Genomic DNA, 22,095 nt, shown 5'->3' on the forward strand with positions numbered 1-22,095 from the left:
GGTGTCATTTTAGGATTCTATTTCCTAGTACCATGGCCAAAATGAACTCCCGCCTCCAGCATCTCTTCCAAGTTAATATTCCAATATCTTCTTGTCATTTCTCCCCACCCCCGCCCCCTTTTAAAAAAAAAGAGATGATAAACCACGAACTGAAATAAATAATTGTTCTGATGGAACCTTCTCTTCCACCGTAGATTGGCCGTAGATAGACGAATAAGCCATTAGTCTTTTCTATTGCCTTGCTATTCAAATGACTGTACCAAATACATATACAGATAGTCAAAAAGATGAATCGAGTTTTAGGAATCATTAAATCCTATAAATGATTGTTCTGGTCTATCATGAAAATTCTTTGAAAACAAATAATCAAATAATTTTCTGTGGTGAAACAAAATATCTCTCATTTCCCCCTCGAATAGATTGTTTTTTTTGTTTCCATTTCCAAAGGGCTCCTGTTGTGTTGTTTTGAAGAGGGCACCAATCATTTCGGACCCGCTTTTGCAAAAACCCTCAAAACGGCCTTTGGAAACGGATATAAAAATTTTCTATTGAGGGGCGTTTTTGTTAGCCCAAAGAGGGCTCGGTAAAAAAAGCTTTTTTTCAACCCCCCCATCCGTTGGGCCCGAAAACCAATCGGTTATCCGGTGAAAAAACATTAGACATTCCTTCCTAAACAAGGGTGGGGTTTTTGAAATTGTGTCGTGTGCCGTGCCCTTTCCCTTTTTCCAAAAAAGTTTTTAAATTTTCCCACTAATCAACAAATATTACTAAGTAAAAAGGGCAAAAAAGGGGGTCGAACCACGGGGATATGGCCCACTCGGGGATCGATTCCATGACCTTTAAAAGGGGGTGGCCCCCGCCACGCAATTTTGTGGGTCGAGAACAAACCCACGGGCCCGAGATGCAAATTTTAAAATTTCTTCCCTTTTTGGTTCTAATAAGGGGAGAACTTTACTCTCCCTCCGGACCTAAGAAAAAAAAGCGTACAACATACAACTGGAGAAATTTGAGAATTTTAAATTTTCAAAAAAAATTTGAAGGGAAAAAACTTAACTGGCAATTTTTTTTTAATTTGGGGAATTTTAAAATAAAGTAAAAAAAAGCAAGACAAGTTCCTTAAACTAAGGGTCCGGAAAAAGCTGCGAAAAGTAAAAGAGAAAAAAAGTAGATGGAAAAATAAAACGGGGTCTAGAGATAGGGCGAGAAAAAAAGAAAGAAAGACGAAAAAAAGGGATAATTAGGTTAAATTTCCCCAACTTCATCTTCTTAAACCCAAACGAAATAAGAGAAAACGGGGTTTAAACACCATGAAAACGAGCAACCTTAAATCTAAATTTTAAAACAAGACTTAAAACGAGAAATTTAAGCCAAACAAAGGGATCTACCCTTTGGACCTAAAGGATGCAGAAAGAAGAAATACCCATGATCATGCAAAACGTAAACATCAAGCACCAAATATACGAAACTTCAACCCCAAAAAACACCGAATTCAACAAATCCAAACATCTTCATATGAAAATTTCCCCAAACCCCCAAACAACAAACACGGATCTCGGCCCCCAAACACCCAACCAACAAAAAAAAACTAGAGCAAAAAACTAGAGATGAACAAAACTGGGAAGATATTAACCAAAAGAAAAACATAAACTTCCATAATAACTTGAAATGGGCCCAACCCAAGATAAAAGCAAGAAACTAGATTTTTAAAATTTAAAACCAACAAGGCCAAAACGAAAGCAAATAAAATTTTTTTTTCCGCCCCCCGGGCGGTGTTACCAAAAAAAAACCAACGATAACGTTTGAGAACCATTGGAGAATCCTCCTTGTCCAAGTGCGCAAAAATAAAATAGAAATTTAATGTGGAACTAAAGAAAGGGAAAAAACCCAGACCCTGAAAGGAGGGGGTGACGGACTTTTCCGTTCTTAAAAGGTTGAGCTCTTTATATATGTGAGGCTCAAACCCTATGGTATCCCCCCCTGTTTTTCCCCCCGCCCTTGGGAAAAGTTTTTTAAATAATTTGCTCCCCTTTCCATTCCCGCCCCTGCCCCAACTTTTTGATTCCCCGTGCCAAAGGGGCGACTTCGACTTTTGCTTAATTTCATCTTTTTAGCACCCGCGAGTGGGGTAACAACAACCCCGGGGGCCCGGGCCAGTTTTTTCCCCTTTGAATTTCAAAAACGCCTTGGCCCCCCTCCGGGTAAACCCTAAAAATTTTGGTCCAAAACGAGCCTTATAAAACCGTTCACATTTAAAACCCAAATTTTTGCCCTCAAGTATGAAGACAAAAAAAAGGAATAAGGCACGCTTCAATGCAGGGTTTTCCAAAACCCTTTTACTAGAGAAAAAAAAAAGACTAAAAATACTAGACCGGGCCAAGGACTTGGGCAAAAAAAGATAAAAACAAAAAACTTTATAATTTCAAAAAATGGTTCATTTTCAAAAGGGGCCATCCCCACAAGATTAAGGTCAATTCAAAAACCTCAACCCCCGGAATCTTCCCCCCCCCTTCCCATCTAATGGGTTTGTCGGTTTTCAAGATGGTTTTTAACCTTCACTAATTTTTGGGATTGGGGCCGATCATTCTTTCCCTCCCGGGGATGTTGGGATCGTTTTTCTTTATATGCCATACCCCCGATGCCCGAGCCCGGATATTTCCCCCCTGCCTTAGCTCTTATTAAAATTTTTCCCCTTCCCCTGCCGGCCCCGCCTTTACCTCCCGGACTTCGTCCGTTTGGGCCCCAAATTTTTTTTTTTTTTTTTATTTTTTTTTTTTTTATACCGGACCTTGTTCCAGTTTATTCCCCCCTTTTTTAGACCCGGGACCCGCCTTTATACCCCCGCCCCCCTTCCCCCGGCCCCGAGAGGTTATCATCCCAAAAATTTTCTCCTTCAAAATTTTTTTCCCAGGCATAAAGTGGCCACCTTTTTGTGTTATTTAAGTTTTTTAAGGCTTATAACTCACTTTTTTTTGGAGGGCTTCAAAACTAGATCAATCGGGGATACATCGCCCTTTACTTCATCCAAACCAATTTTGATTTTTTAAAGGAAAAGGGCATCAAAGTTGACATGCATTTTCTTTCTTTTCACTAAGGGGGATTTCTTTCTATTTACCGTTATGCCCAAACACAAAATTTCCTACTAAACGACACACTACTAGCTTTTCTTGGGCCCAGCAAAAGACGCACATGCTTGACAGACTTGCACTAACTCCCCCCTCCCAAAACCCCCCATCCGTCCCCCAAACACCTAAAGTGGAAAAAAGGCTAAAATTAAATCGGCAAAAACCCCCTTTAAAAACATATATTTACAAAAACAAAACCCCCACTTGGGCCAAAGATCGGGCTGTGGGGGAAAGATAAACAAACTACCCAACCAAAAATGTCGTATTAACATAAACCACCCCCCAGACCAAAAGATTGGGCTAAATTTGCCCAAAAAACTATACACGTAGCGAAACATGCTTAAAAACAGAGAAAACATCAAAATAGATACTTGACAAAAGAAAAAAAAACCAAAAACCGAAATGTAAAATTATTTGGGCAGGGGGGGGTCACTTTTCCATGGCCCTTTTGAGTCGGCCCCTTCCCCCGCGTCCGGGTTGGGGCTTTCCTTTTAAAACCCGGGGGAATCCTCTGTTTCCCCTGTTTTTTGAGCCTTGTGGGGGGTGTCGCCTTCCTTATTTCTTAAATTGGGGGCCATCATTGGAATTCCCTTTTCGGCCCCCGTACTCTTTGGGGCCCCGCCCCCACGAAACTAAAACTTGAAATTCTTAAGCAAACCGGGTCGTTGGGTGAAAAATCCCAAAAAATTTTTTTTATTTATAAACCTCTTCCCCATTTTCTTAGAATTTTGAAAATCTTTTTTGGGATTAAATTTTTTTTTTTTGTTTGGATTTTTTTAAAAAGGAAATTTCGAAAAAAAATATTCACAATTTTTGTCAAATTTTTCTCAAGTATTCTTGGGAGTACAGTTGACAAAAATTTTCAAATTCTTTAATTTCCCGACCCAGGGTTCCCCAAAGACTTGGCCCCAAACCCAGTTAGGCAATAATAGGGGCAGCGTAGTGGAATCGCAGTGGGTTCCCTTCGCATGCTTTCCAATTTTCCCCAAAAACTCTTTTTTTTTATTAATTTTTTTTTTTTTTAAAAACTTTTAAAAAATTTTTAAATTTTCTAATTTTTTTAAAAAGTTTTTGGTTTTCAAAAAAAGTATTCACGAATCAAAACCCGGGTAAAAATATTTACAAAATGAGCTTCTAAAGTATCCAAGGGTTAAAATGCAACCAAAAAACATAAAAAAGGAAAGAATGAGGAAACTCCCCCCCCCCCATGGGTTCGTGATTCTTTGGAAACTTTTCCTTCTTCACTTCAAACCCCTTTGGTTTTTTTTTTTTTTTTTTTTTAAACCCTTTGGGAAAAACCCCGGGGTAAGGTCATTTGAAGGGTCGGGTTTTTGCACAATTTTCGGTGCCGTTTTCCCCCCTTTCAAAAAAGATTTATAAATTTTTCCCCTAATCAAAAAATATTACTAAGGAAAGCGGCAAAAGCGGGGTCGAACCCCCGGGTACTAGGACCTACTCGAGATCGATTCCATGACCGCGAAAAAGGGGGGGGCGGCCTTGCCACCAATTTTTTTGGGGGGAGAACTTAAACCTCGGGTTCGAGAAAACAAACTTTCTTTCCCTTGGGTCCAATTTGATCGGGGAACTTTCTCACCCTTTTGGTTCCAAGAAACAAAACGACGGGAAAATACATGAATTTCGGGGAAAGTGAGATATTTTAAAGTTCTAAGGCAAATTTTGGGGAAACTTAACTAGACAAAATTTTCCCAAAAATTTAAAGAAAAGATAAAGTGAAAAAGCAAGCCCGTTCCTTAAACTACCAGGTGGCCGGAAAAGCATGCGGAAAAATAAAAAAACAAAGAGGAAAGTAAATACCCATGATCATGCATAACGTAAACATCAAGCACCAAATATACGAAACTTCAACTCCAAAACACCGCAATTCAACAAATCCAAACATCTTCATACGCAAATTCCCAACCTCCAACAACAAACACATATCTCAGCTCCAAACATCCAACAACAAACAAAAACTAGAGCTAAAAACTAGAGATGAACATAAACTCGTAGAATAATTTCTATATGTCTATTATGAATCTGCACTCCTTGGGATCGATAAACCTTTTGTATCTTATTAACCAAAGAGATACGACTTTGCACTATAGTTAGTTCAGCACCAATCAAGAATGCCCACGGCATTCCAAGAATTCTTGTTATACGTTCGTTCCAACCCTCAACCCTCTTTTCTAGATTCATCGATATTGAATCAACCGAACGCACTTCTAACACCTGTTCTACTTTTGGGAGCCCTTGGGTTATATCACCAGATCTCGATTTTTCATATATAAATGTAATTAAAGTATCTCCTTCGTACAGGATTTCCCCATAATGGCCATGAACAGTTGCTCCTGGAGTAGCCAAATAATATGTTTTTAAATTAAAAAAATATTTTCCCACTTTCCAATAAATTATATCTGTTATCTACACACTTTTAATTTATTTTTCAATTTTTTTTCCTCAAAATTCACATTTTCATCTATAAATACTCCAACTTCAACACAAAAAATTTCCACTACACTACACAATTCTCATCTATTCTATCATCTAAATTCTCTCATCTATTTTCTCATCAATTCTCTCATCTTTTTTCATCTATTCTCTCATCTAAATTCCCACCACACTACACAATGTCCAGATCCGGCGATCACCCCTCCGGCTCCCGCGGTTGGAACCACGATTGGTCCGGCTCCGAGCCATTCCCTAGTCCGGAAATGCAATTTCCGGCCCCTCCTCAGACCCAAGGTTCTCAAGTTCCGGGTGGCTACCGGCCTTACCCGGTGGACGACCAAGATGCCCCCGATGGGCGATACGGGTGGGCGCCCGAACCCGGATAGGGAGGGAACGGCAGCTCTGCTCCTACTCCTACTTCTACTCCTACTCGTGGTACTCGCACCTCGTACACTCCGGATGAGATGATGCAGATGTTCAAAGCCTACTTGGCAGTCTCCGAAGATCCGGACGTTGGCACAAACCAAAGCGGGGAAACGTTTTGGTGGCGCATCACTCGTCTGTACAATGAAAATCGACCAGGGGGAACCATCTATCGCAATGATAGTATGGTGCGCAATTGCATCTACAGAGCCAACGATTGAATTGGTAAGTTCCAGGGGTATTACCTCCAGGAAGAGCTGTCGGCGGGGAGCGGCAAGAGCGAGCTCGACATCATCAGTGCCGCCTTGGCGACCTACCAATTCTTGAACTTGAAACCGTTCAAGTACCTCGCTTATGACAGGAAGCGTGCAATCATGATAAGTATAGGGGTGGCATAGTAGCATCCTCCTCCAGCTCCTCCAGCAAACGGTCGAGGTCGATAGCCCTATCCGACCAACCGCCGTGGCGCCCCGACTCCATCCGCCCCCGCTCCCGCTCCCACTCCCTTTGTGCCACCTCAATCTCCGACCAACTCGTTGTGGACCCTCTTGGGTCAACTCAATGCGGCCGATAGGTCTAGCATGACTCCCGACAAACTTGCAACACATGTGGCAATGATATAGGGTCTCCGAAGAACATTGGAGATAGATGACTAGTCTTCCACGGGGGTATTTTTTAGTCTTTAATAATGTAATTTTTAATTTGTAGGATTTTAATTATGTATTTTTTTATTTTCTAGGATTTTAATTATGTATTTTTATTTTTTAGGATTTTAATTATGTAATTTTTATTTTTAATGTATTTTTATATTGTAGAAATGTTTTTAGTAATTGAAGTATTTAAATTGAATAATAGAATGGTGGGACCCTTGAGCTTGTCCTTGCAGAAGAGCATGTATGTGGGTGTTGTGCTCTTACCTAAGGACATGGAGTAAAAGTGGGTCCGAGCCCACCTCCGTGCTCTTAAATAAGAGCACGGATGAGGATGATCTTAGATATATAGAGCCAATATGGTAAATTGCTTGGTTAAATAATGACCCAATCCAATAACGCCTAACTCGAACTAACTTGTAAAGAAAACTATCAACCCTAATACAAGCTCTACATGTTACCTTCAAACTCAAATACGCCACAATACAATTTAGATTGACATGACACGATAATACCACGATAATTACACAAATCTGATGTACACTATTAAAACTAGATTTAGACTAAACATGATTTACATGGACCTTATTTTTTTCAAAAAGAAAATAAAAATAATTGTAATAATAATAATAATAATATGTTTAATAGGGTACCAAAACCTCACCCAACCCGACTTGAAAGTATCGGATTCTAACAGATCGATTCGATAAGGATCCAAACCCAATCGAGTTTAATCAAAATTTATTAACTCGTGCGTGTTTGTGTTGGATTTTATGTCGCGTTAAAAATGGTCATTCCTCCTAGGTGAAAGTAGTTATTGAGTAGCCTTCAATTTCATATAAAGAGGAGCAAATGTCCCAAGTGAAATTTCTAATTCACAACACTTCCTCCTGCATATTCTTTCTCTTTTATCATTTTATATCGTCAATTTCTTTGTTGATTAAGCTTAGGAAGTACTAGATATGTTTTGGGGAAGCCTTGCATATAAAAAAGATGAAGTGATGAATGAAATCAAGTAGGCATTCTCATATATACATAAATTATGAGAACAAAGTATCCAGTAAAAGGTATGTGACAACAAGAGCTTCACAAATTCTACAAGATATATAGAAGTACATAAAAAAACAAAAGGTGAGGACGCGGTCTATAAATGCAGCCCCTCAAATCAAGAAAAATTATAGGATTATAAAATAAATAAAATGAAAAAAAAGACAGAAACATGATGTGTAGCTCTCTTTTTTCTGAGTTTGCAACTTTGAGAGATGAAGCAGTTCTATATTAGTTTGCTCTTTTGCTTCTCATTCCTTTCTTGGGACTTTGGAGCTGTAGACATATCATTTTAGTACTATAGTTTAGGAATGAATTGAAATATAATTTATTTAAGGCGATGTACGTACCGAGTCCATTGGCTTCGGACGTTCGCATGATTCTGAGTCGTTTAACAGTGTTGAGAAACATCCTGGACGATGAAGAAAAACCACATGTTAGCCATATGAAGAAAAAGTTGTTATCGTATCCATAGTTTTACGTACCCCCATGGAACGTCGCCCACTAGCATCCAATCGCCTTCTTTGTCCTCGTACGTTAGCACAAACTCGGATGATCCATCCAAGAGCTTCACTGTGTGTTCTTTTCCTCCACCTGATTGACATAAATGGTATAGTGAGTGATTTAGTCACACTACATCAAAAAAATTGGATAAGGACACTTTTTAATGCTATTAAGGACGTTAATTTGTTTGTCTAATTATATGCACCAACGTTTCATAAAGTGTCCTTATTGTTATTGTCCCAACTAAAATTAGGGGACACAAATAGAAACGCCCTAAAAAAGCAAAAAGATTAAGATAAATAGGGTCGCGAATTCTCGGCGATAAGGACGCTTATCGCCGAATTATCGCCGGCCATTGTGGCGAAGTCGGCGATAATTCGGCGATAATGTTACCGTTGCTTCGCCGAGTGGCGATTTATCGCCGGATTATCGCCGAGCGATCGCCGGCCACTGTGGGCGACGCTCGGCGATAATCGGCGATTTTTAAAATTTTTTTTTTTTTTTTTTTTTTTTTTTTTTTTTTTTTTTTTGGCCGAACGGCTATTTTATCCCACCCCTATAAATATTTCATCCTCTTCCTCCATTCATCACCCACAAACTTCATTCACACAAATTTTCAATCTTTTTTCTCTCCATCTTTATTAAATGAGTTCGATTCATCGTCTCGTGCTCCGTCCGACGAGGAAATATCACATTCTTCTTCCGAAGAAGAGGTACCTCCAGCTCCCCTTGGATGGGATGTAGCGGGTTTCGCCAACAACCCAATCAACAACTATATCTCCCGCTTGCATACAAAGCGAGATCGCTCTGGCATAAGGAGGGTCCGCCGACATGTTCGATGAGTATCTGCAATGCGGCGAGACGACTGGCAACGAGTGCCTGAAGAATTTCTGTCAGGGCGTGCGAGAGATATTTGGGGAGCACTACCTTCGCTCGCCGGACGCAGCTGACTGCCAGTTCCTACTGGATTGGCACTGGAGGACCCACGGCTTTCCGGGGATGCTCGGCAGCATCGACTGTATGCACTGGCAGTGGAAGAACTGCCCAACCGCGTGGCGAGGCCAGTTTACTACCGGCTACAAAGGTACGCATCCCACCATCATTCTTGAAGCCGTTGCCGACCAACGGCTTTGGATTTGGCATGCTTATTTTGGTATAGCCGGGTCGAACAACGACCTAAATGTTCTCAATTCCTCGCCCCTTTTCAACGAGCGGATCAACGGATTAGGCCCCTCCATCGAATTCACGGCCAATGGCAATGTGCATAACATGGGGTACTACCTGGCTGACGGCATCTATCCGCAATGGCCCGTGTTTCTGAAGACGATCAGATGCCCACTCGGAGATAGAAGAAGGTATTTTGCCCGAGCGCAAGAGTCTGCGCGCAAGGATGTGGAGAGGGCATTTGGGGTGCTCCAATCGCGATTTGCACTGGTAAAGGGTCCGACGCGCTTTTTCTACCAGGGGGATATTGCCGATATCATGTATGCGTGCATCATCATGCATAACATGATCATCGAAGATGAACACGAAGGCGTCCTCGACGTCACCAACGACCCAAGTGTTGCATCATCGAGTCACGGTGTCTCAACCGAGTCCGCCCGCCAGGGTGTACCGCACAACGAACATGAACGGTTCCAGGCGTTCATGGACATACACCAGAAGGAGGCCCATCAAGCACTACAACACGATATCATCGAAGAATTGTGGGCAAATAGAAACCGCGCCCACCGCCCTTGAATTTTTTTTTCTTTGAATTTTTTTTTTGATTTTTTATTTCCATTCGTGTACTTTTTTTTTTTTTTTTAATTTTCTTCGTTGTAATGTGTACCCGTGTTTAATACAACGAACTTTATTACTATTTATTTGATTTATCTTTATAAATTAAATAAGCTAGCTTTATTATATATAAAAATAAAACAATTAAATTAGTGATGATGTAAAAATGAAATGTTGAGTTAGGGAGAAATAAGGGAGAAATAAGGGAGAAACCATTGTAGGGTTGGCTAAAAACTGGGGATAAAATGTGATCTTGATGTGGCGCTGATGTGGCAGGAGTTAGGGAGAAATAGAGAAATAAGCCCTAAAAAAGCAAAAAGATTAAGATAAATATTCGCCTTCAACTTAAGGACGCTTTCTTTTGCGTCCTAAATTATGGTTATTTTTAAAAAATTTCAAACACTAGTAATTGCGTCTCAATTTTTGTGTCCTTAAAAGATAGGTTTTTTTGTAGTGTCATGTCGAATTCTCGATGATATGAAGATAGAAACGTACGGCTATGGGGGCTCGGACTGAAGAACATCTCCTCCAAGGTCTTGGCCAAGGTTTGGTAGGTCTTGTGAGCATTCAAATCAAGCTTCCTCCCAATTGGCAAGCCATCCATGTTCACCTTCACAAATCCAAGATGGCCTCCGTGGTTCATCTTCTTCTTCGAGCTCTCGTCGTCTTCGCCCGCAACATTTGAAGCCTTGGCTTGATTCAACAAGCTGTTCATCCTGTAAGACCTTATGGGAGGCCATCCTACTACCTGCCTGCTTCAACCAATGAATCAATCTCTATTACTCATATATTCAATTATTACAAATCAGCCAACTTCAAACAGAGTTTATTGGAAAGATGTAAAGATTCAGAACATAATTATGTTCAAGCCAAGGGCAAATAGAGTTTATTGGAAAGATGTAAAGATTCAGAACATAATTATGTTCAAGCCAAGGGTTAAAGGGATATTGAAACAAGTGCCCCACAACATTTTTTTTGGTGAAATGAATGATGCAAAAGCAAATTAGAGAAGACATAATAATATGAAAATGGATAAAAAGAAGATAAAGTAAATCAAGACATAATGCCAAATTATTATGAGATGGATTAAGACAAACTAAGAGGCATCATGGGCTTTAAGAATAAGAAAAAGAAAGTGGATGGTCTTTTATGTTGTCGTTCGTTCGAAAGATTTATGATATCTTTATAATACTCCCTTTCGTCCCCTGTTTAAAGAACCTTTTTGACTCGACACAAATTTTAATAAATTATTTGACTTTATAAAGAAAAGTAAATGGAGAAAGTTGAATGTGAGACTCATTTTTCGTACTCCCCCGTCTACGACTAAATGTCACATATCTAACCAACACGGATTTTAAGAAATTGTTTCACTTTATAAAGTAAAGTGGGTAGAAAAAGTTATTGAATGTGAGACCTACTTTTATATATTGGTTTTATAATAAAATATGAGTGGAATGAGTTAGTGGAATGCATGGTCATTAAAGTGAAATAAGACATTTATTGACGGACAGACGAAAAGAAAAAATAAGACATTTAATGATGGATGAGGAGAGTATTAGTTTTATAATGGGTTGTGAGTGTAAAATTTAAGTAGAATATAAGGTCCGCATACTAAAAGTGGAAAAAAATGATTCTATATATCATGGATAACCCAAAATAATGGAGAGAGAGTATATATATATGTAGAGAATGAATAATTACCATTTAAATCACAACTTTTCATTTGTGTCCCGAAACTTTTAAAACTGTAATATAAATAAAATTTCAAAATTTTCACAATTTTCCACTATGGTCAAAATCAAATATAATGTGACAACAAACCTATAATGTTTTGAAAATAAAAAATGAATGCATTCTATTTTTAGTTTTGATTAAAACCAAACCGATTCATCTAATATAACGTGTTTTTGTGCCACATAATTTGTGACCATTATGAGAAAATTACAAAAAAAAATAAAAAAATTATGATTTTATATTATAGCTTTAAAAAATTATAGGATTAATCAGACGTCAACAATACAATTGACAATTATCTCCACATATAAATGTTTTTCTATATATTTGTCAGTTTCACAGTAGAAAGGCCTCTATGATTTGCATAATATTGCAAAATGTTATCTATAGTAAATATTAAGGAAATTACTGCGTGTTATGTGTGGTGAGTGATCTTGAGGTTGACCTATATGTACAATAGTATTTTATTTTCATTTAGATATCAGTATTGATGAAGTGTACACCATTTTGCAGAAAGTAGTAACTAGTATAGTAATATGTTTATACTGTAAACAAAAACGTAGCTACTGCAAAAACTAAAATAAACTAAATACTGTAGTTAATTAAATAATTAAACAAGGATTAACATGATGTAGCTAGTTACCTGACAGCAGCAGAATCAGAAGAAGCAGCAGATTTTTGAGCTCTTTCCCTTTTAGTGCCACATGCAAATCCATTTGGAAAATCCTTAGCAGTTAATATCCTTCCACTTCCACCATATGCACCACCTTTCTCACCACTAGCATTTCCAAGACTGAGGCCTAACCCCAGCTCAAGTTCTTCATCACCTATGTACTCTTTCTCCACTGCTGCATTCTCCATCACAATTTTATTACTAATATGCAGAGAGAATAAGAAAGAAAGAAAGCAATAGAAAGAGAGAGAGATTGGGAGTTGGAAGGGATAATGTAATGGCGGAGACGGTGGAGATAGTCATTATGGTGGGACCAATTTGTCTGCCACTAATTTCTCTCATCCACTTTTTCATCTTTCCATTTACTACTTCTAATATCTAATCTAGGGTTTTCGGTATTTGTCCTTCATTTCAATAACTTAATGGACAAATCGAGAAATACTCTAATTATTTATTCTATATATACTTTTAAAGCTGGTATTTGTTCAGGCTTATAAAAACAAATTCTTCCTCTATGTTACTAGAGTCATTCATTATTTTGGAAACTTACAAATTAATTGAGCTAATTCTGTTTTTGACAATAGGCAACCATCTCTTTTATTTATTTTTCTCTTAATTTCTTACTTTATTCACCATCCATTTAACACACTATTCTTAATTTTTGTGCAAAAAAAAATACCTTAATTAACAAGAAACAGAGAAAGTACATTTCAGATGATGTGTTTTTTAATGCACAATAACTGATTAAATAAGAAAAGGATAGAAGAAAAAAAGTAATTGAAGTATTATTAATGAAGAAGGGGCACACCTATTAAAAAGAAAGAAGTTACCAAAAATAAAAAGATGTTATTTTTATGAACGGGCCAATATGGAAAGAGTCTCAATTTTTATAGAAAGGGTGAATATAATAAATCATGAAGTTTTTTAGAATTTTGCAAGTATCTCATACGGCATTAGATTTCACAATTATACCACCATCATATATAGGTAAACCAAACGACGTTGTTATGTGCCACTGTTGTTTTGCCGATTTAGATAAATCTAGTTGCCACATCATCGCGAATTTCATCAATAAAACGATGTATAGGATTTAGGGATGTCAATCAGGCCAACCCTATTTGGGTTGCGGGTCAATCAGGTGCAGGCTAATCGGGTTGTGATTTTTTCAGGTTATAAAAGTTCAACCCTAACCCTAAAAGCTCGGGTTTCGGGCTAGCCCAACGGTTCATCGGGTTGCTACTGATAAAATTAACTTGCGATCAATCTAATAAATAATGGTGAAAATTAGTTATACTTATTAAATGTAAAAGATTTAATTATGATAAATTTGAGATATATGCTTAAACTCAAACATAAACATGATCAAATACTGATATTTGAGATTTATGCAAAATAAAACATAAACATCAAGAAATTTTAAAGCATGTTTCAGAAATTTAAATATATTTTTAGTGAATTTGAAGTTTTTAATTTATTTATCTATTATTATGTAATAAAAAGTTAATATGTAATTTATATATTTTGGCATGTTTGGTAGTGGTGATAACTCAACTAGGGATGAAATTTTATGAACAATTATGAGTTATCACCCCCACACCAATGAAGTGTCGAATTAGAGTCAAACAAATATAATGATAGAAATTTTATCGGGTTTTCGGGCCAGCCATTGGATTTTCGGGTCTGGTCCTAACGGGTTGCGGGTTAATTGTGTGCAGGCTAATCGGGCTGTAATTTTATCGAACTAGAAATTTTCAGTCCTAATCCTATAAATTTGGCGTGCTATTCGATCCGGCCCACGTAGGCTACATTGACATCCCTAATAGGATTGTTAAAAAATTAGTGGTATGAAACTTATTGATTACATTATTCTAATTTTGGAAAGATAAGATAGATCAGAATTTAACCGTTCTTCATTATTTATTTAACAAATTTTCTTTTCCGAAAACTACTTACCTTAGCTTTGCATCAATAAAAGTGTTAATTCGTCAGTACCTATGCTCCTGTCGTAGTATTTAATAATTATCACTTCTAACAGTCATACATGAAATCATCATCCCATATATGTAGGTTCTTTAGGTAAATATGACTTAGTAAATAATAGCTCAACTTATTAAATTATTTATATATACAGTACTCCTTCTGTACCACTAGAAATGAAACGTTTTTCTTTTTGGGTTGTCCCATTAAAAATGAAACGTTTCTTAAAATAGAAATAACTTTATCTCTACTTTTACCTCTCTTCTTTAACTTACAAAATAACACTACATAAAATCCTGTGCCGAAAAACAAATGTTTCATATTTATTGAAACGAAGGGAGTATTTGATAGTGAAAGTCCTTCACCATGAAGAATTAGTTAATTTTCTTATGGGGAAATAATTCAAGGGAATCTTTTCTATTTTATAAGAGTTGATTTACAATATAAAATCTTAAAATACAAATAATAAAGAATGAAATGTAGAGAAAAACACATCATAAGTCACACGATCAATTTAGTAGAACAGTTACTAAAAACTATCCAACAACTTATGTACCATATTATTTCGTCTCAGAAAAATATATGGATATTTCCATTTATGAAAAATTATTCCAACTCAATACCCTTATCATCTTAGGGGAGTGTTATATTGCTAACTCAATGATTAATTGCTAACTACAACTCAATAATAGCCATTAGATATTCAAACTAAAGGCCTAGATCATTAACAACAAAATGTCAATACGATCAACAAAAAACGTCAATAAGGCTATAGGATTAATTCCAATAAAAATCAATAGGAGTATTAATGTCAAGTTAGTTATAACTAACTTTTAAAAGAAATCTCAAAACTTTAAATTCATATAACATATATCAAATTAAAGATAATTTTATAAGGATTCCAACGATATACTACATGCATATGTTCCGACGTCAAAATTTATAAAAAAAAATCTAGAATTTTCGTATTTTTCGTACACAGGCTAATGTCAATACAGCTAAGATAATATGTCAATATAAAGCATATACAATGTCAATCCTAAATTTGTGTTGACATTCTCAAAGCATTGTGTTGATATTTTTGAAACACTATATTGACATTTTCATCCAAAACCCTAATTTTGTGTTTTTTTTTTTAATTTTTTTCGATTTAATTAATAAAAACTAAAATTACACGTGTCAAATTGTAGACCACACATTTTTTAAAATCATGTGGCCTTAAATTAGTTGTAGTTAGCAATTAAATGATGAGTTAGCAATTGATCACTCCCCTATCATCTTATGTATCAATTTATTTACAACTTAGAACACTCTGTAGTCTGTTTACCATTACAACTCATGAAATGTGATCAAATGAAAATTCTAAATATTGTACAAACTCAAAACTATGATCTGGACCATTGAAAAATGTCAACAGATCACAAAAAAACATCAATAGGAAAATGTCAACAGAATTTCAACGGTAGTCAATGATTGATGTGTGTTGATATTGTGTTGATCTTGTGTTGACATTAAAATCTTGAAATTTTACACTTGTGTTGATATTGTGTTGATACTGTGTTGACATTAAAATCTTGAAATTTTACACTGTGTTGATATTGTATTGAAACTGTGTTGAAGCTGTGTTGAGAAGTTTTGAATTTGTACAATATATAAGTTTGCATTTTATCACTACCCACTCATTAAACACAAATAATAATATGGATAATACAATTCACTAAAATTCACTAATATTACTTTATTTACCTTTCTTCTCTTATTTCATTTCTTACATTAATTTACTAATTGTGTATTAATTCTTATGCTTATATTTTTAATGAAAGAAATGAAATATATAGAATACAAGAAAATATTAAATACTAGTAAAAGTATACAAATATACATGAAATTCATCAGCTAGTAAAAGTAGAAAAGAAAAAGGTTGAAAAGTTCATTGAGAGAAGAGTGGCATTAATTAAGTATTGAAAGCAAACAGGAGTTAATTAGTTTTAACATTTCCGACAAGAACGTCTTTAGATTTTCATGCTTGTGCTAAACTTTTTGTTGATGGCTTGATGCACTCATGAAAAGGACAAGAATGAATCTTTCTCGAGGCCTACAAATATATGCATCCGTTATTTAAGTGTGTAGTTTAGTGGCCAAAATTATTACTATTATTATTTTCATATATGAATTAAATTGTTGGAGACACACACGACAGCCAAGACCCCTCCACTCCACTGACTACTTTTTCAATTCAGAATTCTTGTTTTACAACTCATAAAAGTAACAACTATGATGATAAAGTAAGTGATTTCATCATGTGTGCTCCCTCTAAACAAGTAAGTATATAGTATATTTAATTATTTTGGTCATATATATTAGGCCGCATTACCCTAAAATTACTCCTTAGATATGGAGTATATTCATCTGGATCATTATTTCTAAAAATAAATGGTCCAGATTTAATCCAGAGTTCATGTAATTTTTGTTTGTTACTCCTAGCATATAATTTCAGTGGTATTTTTATTGTGACAGGAAAAAAACATCAGCAACTATAATTATGTCAAAAATAAAAGTTAACTACTTTCAATCTTTTAAAAATTATTTTAAACTTTAAATTTTATATAACTTTTTCAATTGAAAATATATTTATAAATATCAAATTAAAGGTAATTTAATAAAGATTTTAACAATATTCTGATTAAATATGTTCATATGAAGTTTTTTCCTATAACTCATTTCAATCACATTTTATTATAAAACTATTATATGAAAGTAGACATCACATTCCACTAACCTTTTTTACCCACTTTATATTATAAAGTCAAACAATTTCTTAAAACTCGTGTCGATCAGATATGAAATATTTAATCATGCATCAATAACAAAAACACAATATTGTTTTCAACAGAATATCAATATTGTTGAAGTCGAGATCATTTTCTCTTCATCATAATTTCATTTTGTTAGTGTTTGTTTTTATTTTTGATCAAATTGAAAAAATAATCAGAATTCTGAAAATAAGGAAAGTAGTATAGTAAATTTTTTCATGATTCTGATTCTCAACTTTTTAAGATTCTTGCATATTTAACAATTTAATGGAGTACTTATAATTTTTATTTTATTTTATGCAATTATTATTGTTATTACTATTATTATATTATAAATTTAATAAATATTTCAATATATAATTTAAAATTATAAATCATACTGGTACTTAGTTATAATTATATATTTAATTATTATTATTATTATCATTATTATTATTATTATTGTATTAATAACAACTAATGTACTAAATAATTTTATTATAATTATTTAAATTATGAACATATAATATTAAATAAAATAATTATTGATGTTATTATTTTATTATAAATTAATAACTAATCAAATTAAATTGGAAATTATGTACTATTATATTCAATTATAATACCAATAAATACTAGTAGTATAATTTTAATAATAATCATGTTATTATTATAATATTATTTATTATTATGATGTTATTACTTATTAAGAAAATATTAATCTAATTATTTTAATTAGATTTACAAAATAAAATATAATAATGAATTATTATCATTTTATTTTTAATATTTAATTTATTAAAAAATCTTATCATAATTTTCAAATTATTGATTATATGATTATTATAATTAATTATTTTTTGAATGAAAAATTGAATTATATTTTAGATTAGTATTTAAAAGTATAAACTTTTTAATCTTGATAATTCCAAATATGGAAAAGTGAAGTTGTTAGGTTTCATATTCTCATGATTCATTTTTCTAGAAGTCATTTTCCCCAATAACTTTTTTTTTCATCAAACAAACATGATACTACTTTAAACTCAAATCTTTCCAATAGTATAAAAGCACTATGCAACACTTATCTTTTATGGGCACAAAAATTGGGACGCAATTACTAGCATCTGGAAATTTTATAAAATAACCATGATATAGAATGCAAAAGAATGCGTTCTTAAAGTTGAAACACTTATCTTTTATGGGCACAAAAATTGGGACGCAATTACTAGCATCTGGAAATTTTATAAAATAACCATGATATAGAATGCAAAAGAATGCGTTCTTAAAGTTGAAGGTAAATTATCTTAATCTTTTACTTTTTTTTACTATACTTCTATTTGTGTCCCCTAATTTTAGTTGGGACACTAACAATAAGGACACTTTATGAAGCGTTTGTAGTATGATTAGAAACACAATTAGCGTTCTTAACAGCAATAAAAAGTGTCCTTATCCGATTTTTTATTTTTTACTCCCTCCGTCCCACTTTTGGAGTCACTTATTGTTATGGCTTGAATTTTAAGAAAGAGTTGAAGTGTGTAATAAATGAAGTGAGATGGTGGAGTATGTAATAAATGAAGTGAGATGGTAGAGTGTGTAATAAATGAAGTGAAATGGTGGAGTTGGTTGAAGGTGGATCCCTTTTGACTTTTGATTTTTGTTTTGATTTATTTTAATGTAGATAATGACATTTTTATGTAATTTTGATGAAGAATGTGGTAAAATTATATGATCAAATATGGAAAATTCTAAAAGTGACTCTTAAACTGGGACAGACTTTTATGGCAAAATGTGACTCTTAATCTGGGACGAAGGGAGTATTTTTTATTTTTTTTTGTAGTGAAGTAAAGGTAAACATTACTTTGATGGTTTTCGTTAAATGAATATTAACAATAAGTTAATTAATAAGGTCAAAATAATCAATTGGGTTTTACTTGATAACAAGATCTAGTTAAGATTAGTGTGTCTCAGCTTTAGCTGGAAATGTAGAAATTACTAGGTTAAAGTATGGGAAATTTTGAGTCTTTTTACAAAGATGCATTGTTAAATGTATATATTGTGCTGCTCCATACTTTATTTCTTTTGTAACTCTGTCTACTACACCCAACACAATGAGTATAGTCAGAAACCTTGTTTTGGAAAGTAGGGACCTATATGCTCCACGGCTCCACCACCATACGATAAATTATATTAATAATAAAATGGCAATAATATATAGTCAAATTATTAAATATTAAGAACATTTTCTTGATGTCACCCTTTTAATCCCCAAAAGGTATTATTCCTAGTATTATACACGCATGTGGTCCTACTATACTGTAATTCTGTAAACTGCATCTTTCCTCCAACATACAAACACACCATTAGACTTCCAAATTAGATGACAATATATGAGTAATAATGTCAATAAAAATTGTCAATCAATTGTGTTAATATATATTTTTTTAATATTATTTGGCATCTGTTGACATTATATATGAAAATTCAATAATTTAGATTACTGTAATAAGAAAGATATTATTTGCAATTAATTACACCTCTATATGAATAATAATATGTGTAATCAATATATTTTCTATTTAGTAAAAAAAATACTATATCCTTTCAGTTTCCGGTTATATTATATTTTCTACTCTAATAATTTAATGTTAGACATGCTAATAAATAATAATTAATGTATTCTTTATTTTTAATGATTTATTTTATAAGTAAACAGATCTCATGTGATTAGATTATTAAAGATGAAATAAGTCGATTTCTTAAGTTTTACCGTATGTGTTGTTTTGCTTACAAATGTAGGACTACGGCTTGTTTGATCAATTAGCAAAGTTCTAGCATGAAGAAAAATATTTGACCGTCGGTTTTACTAAAGCTATAATTGTTATTATTATAACATAGTAGCATTTTGTTTAAATGATTAGGATTTCTTTTAATTGGGGGACGATAAAGCACGTCTGAAAATTTCAACTAATAAGATGTTCAATTCAATCATAAATTTGGGATTCGAATTTGAGACAGCTTGGATACGTGCCATTAAAATAAATTATGTGGCACATATATATAAGATTATAACACTGATATATTATCTACCTATTATTAGTTATTGGTTCGTATATAAGAAATAAAATCGTATCAGTGACGTCCTTTATTTGATCCAAGAACAAATTCTTCGATACGCTTCTCATCTCCCGATTGATTTCAAGTCGGGTCCATCAAATAACTCATGGCAAAATACTTTAGTGAAATATAGTAATCTTTTAACATTTAACTCTCTCTCTTTTATCGCGTAGAATAAAGTAGCTTTATTAACCTACACTTTAAAGGAAATACTAAATTTAAGAAAATATATACAGTATCCGAAGGAAAGCAAACTATTCTTGACGCTGTCACACCTTTTTCGCTTTTCTTACTTTATTTTGGGTAGCTTAAAATTATTTATACTAGTATACATAGGAATTTTTGAAAATATAAAAATTTTAATGCAAAATTAATTAAGTAAGAGAATAAAATGAAAAGTGTGTTAGTAGAAAAAATTTCATACCTCATTAAAGAGAAATAAATTTCCTAAAATAAAAAAGTTTTATTTTTGTGAATAGACAAAAAAAAAAAAAAATTCTGTTTTTGGAGAACGGATGGAGTAATTAATTTCTAAACACGAACAGATTATTCAATTATGCATATTTATTGCGAGTTTCTATGGACCACAATTCCATATTCGGCCCAAATTCAGTCAAGATTCATTTCGGCCCACAATTCCATTATTTTTAGCCATACCACCGACAAGCTAGTTTTTAATTGCACAAGTTATTTATTATTTTACAATTTTATTATAGTATTTATTTAAATCATGACATTTGTAAAATAAAACCTGTATATATATAAATGGGAGTTTTGAGAATATTTATAAAATTGACATTTTAAATTGAAAAATATCATTTAATAAAACTGAATTTTGTTTATGGATTTATACTCCCTCCGTTTCGTTATAGTTGGGGCGGAACTTTTGGGCATAGAGTTTTAGAAATGAATGTTGGGTGTGTTAAATAAATAGATAAAAAAGTAAGAGAGATGAAAACGTAGAGAGAATAAAGTATAAAATGAATAAAGTAGAGAGAATAAAGTAAGAGAGAGTAAAGTAAGAAAGAGAAAAAAGTTTCCAAATATGGAAATGACTCAACTATGAAGAAACTTCCCGAAATAGTAAAATGACTCAACTATGGCGATGGAGTACATTTCAACCGCCGGTTTCACATCTTTCGTTGAATGTGATGAATATTTAAGAATTGAGTTTATGATTCTTTATACATTTCAATCGGCTGTTTCGCATTTTTAATTGAATGCGATCGTCATTATGCCACGAGTATCAAACATCAATACAACTTGCAAAATATGTCAATATAATATATGGATAATATCAATATAAAATTGTATTTACATTTTCATGAATGTTGACATATTTAATACACTATACGATTTGCAAGATTGTATCCAGGATTAAATTTGTAGTGTGTTTGGTTCATGAGATTCAACCCCACAACTCAGTCTTAGATGGATAATCATGGGATAATTAGTCATAGCTAACCCCCCTATGACTAAAATAATCTAACAACTCAATCCTAGATTGTATCTTGGTATTATTTTATCTTGGAAACCGAACACCACTTATATTGAAAGAATGCTCCTCAACACTAAATTTGATAGTTATTCTTATCTTTTTAATATTAAAAAATAGAAAAATAATATTACACATGACAATTTATAGGCCATTAATTCTCCAAACTTCTATGGTCTTATATTAATTGTAGTTAGCAATTAAAGAGTGTGTTAGCAATTAATCACATCCCTAATGATATGATTTCTTATATCAAATAAATATTTCATATTTTGAGAAAAATAAAATGGGTCTTGCTATATACGGGAGTGATACTGGTTAGTAACTAAAACCGAAA

General features: G+C 33.7%; 1 protein-coding gene across 2 annotated transcripts; it reads right to left on the bottom strand.

Moving 5' to 3' along the window:
* Positions 1-7,645: 7,645 nt before the first annotated feature.
* LOC125223288 (auxin-responsive protein IAA13-like) lies at positions 7,646-12,626 on the bottom strand. 2 transcript variants are annotated; one of them, XM_048126371.1, is made up of 5 exons: positions 12,351-12,626; positions 10,469-10,728; positions 8,176-8,284; positions 8,041-8,102; positions 7,646-7,966 (listed from the first exon to the last, which is right to left on the bottom strand). In XM_048126371.1, the coding sequence occupies exons 1-5, from the start codon at positions 12,566-12,568 to the stop codon at positions 7,917-7,919; spliced, it is 699 nt and encodes a 232-aa protein (XP_047982328.1). In that variant the 5' UTR covers positions 12,569-12,626; the 3' UTR covers positions 7,646-7,916. The 2 variants fall into 2 exon arrangements, with proteins under 2 accessions (XP_047982328.1, XP_047982329.1); XM_048126372.1 differs by having other exon boundaries at positions 10,469-10,725; positions 12,351-12,625.
* Between the last annotated feature and the right edge of the window lie 9,469 nt (positions 12,627-22,095).

Source organism: Salvia hispanica, chromosome 4 (genome assembly GCF_023119035.1).
Source record: "Salvia hispanica cultivar TCC Black 2014 chromosome 4, UniMelb_Shisp_WGS_1.0, whole genome shotgun sequence".
Taxonomy (NCBI): Eukaryota; Viridiplantae; Streptophyta; class Magnoliopsida; order Lamiales; family Lamiaceae; genus Salvia; species Salvia hispanica.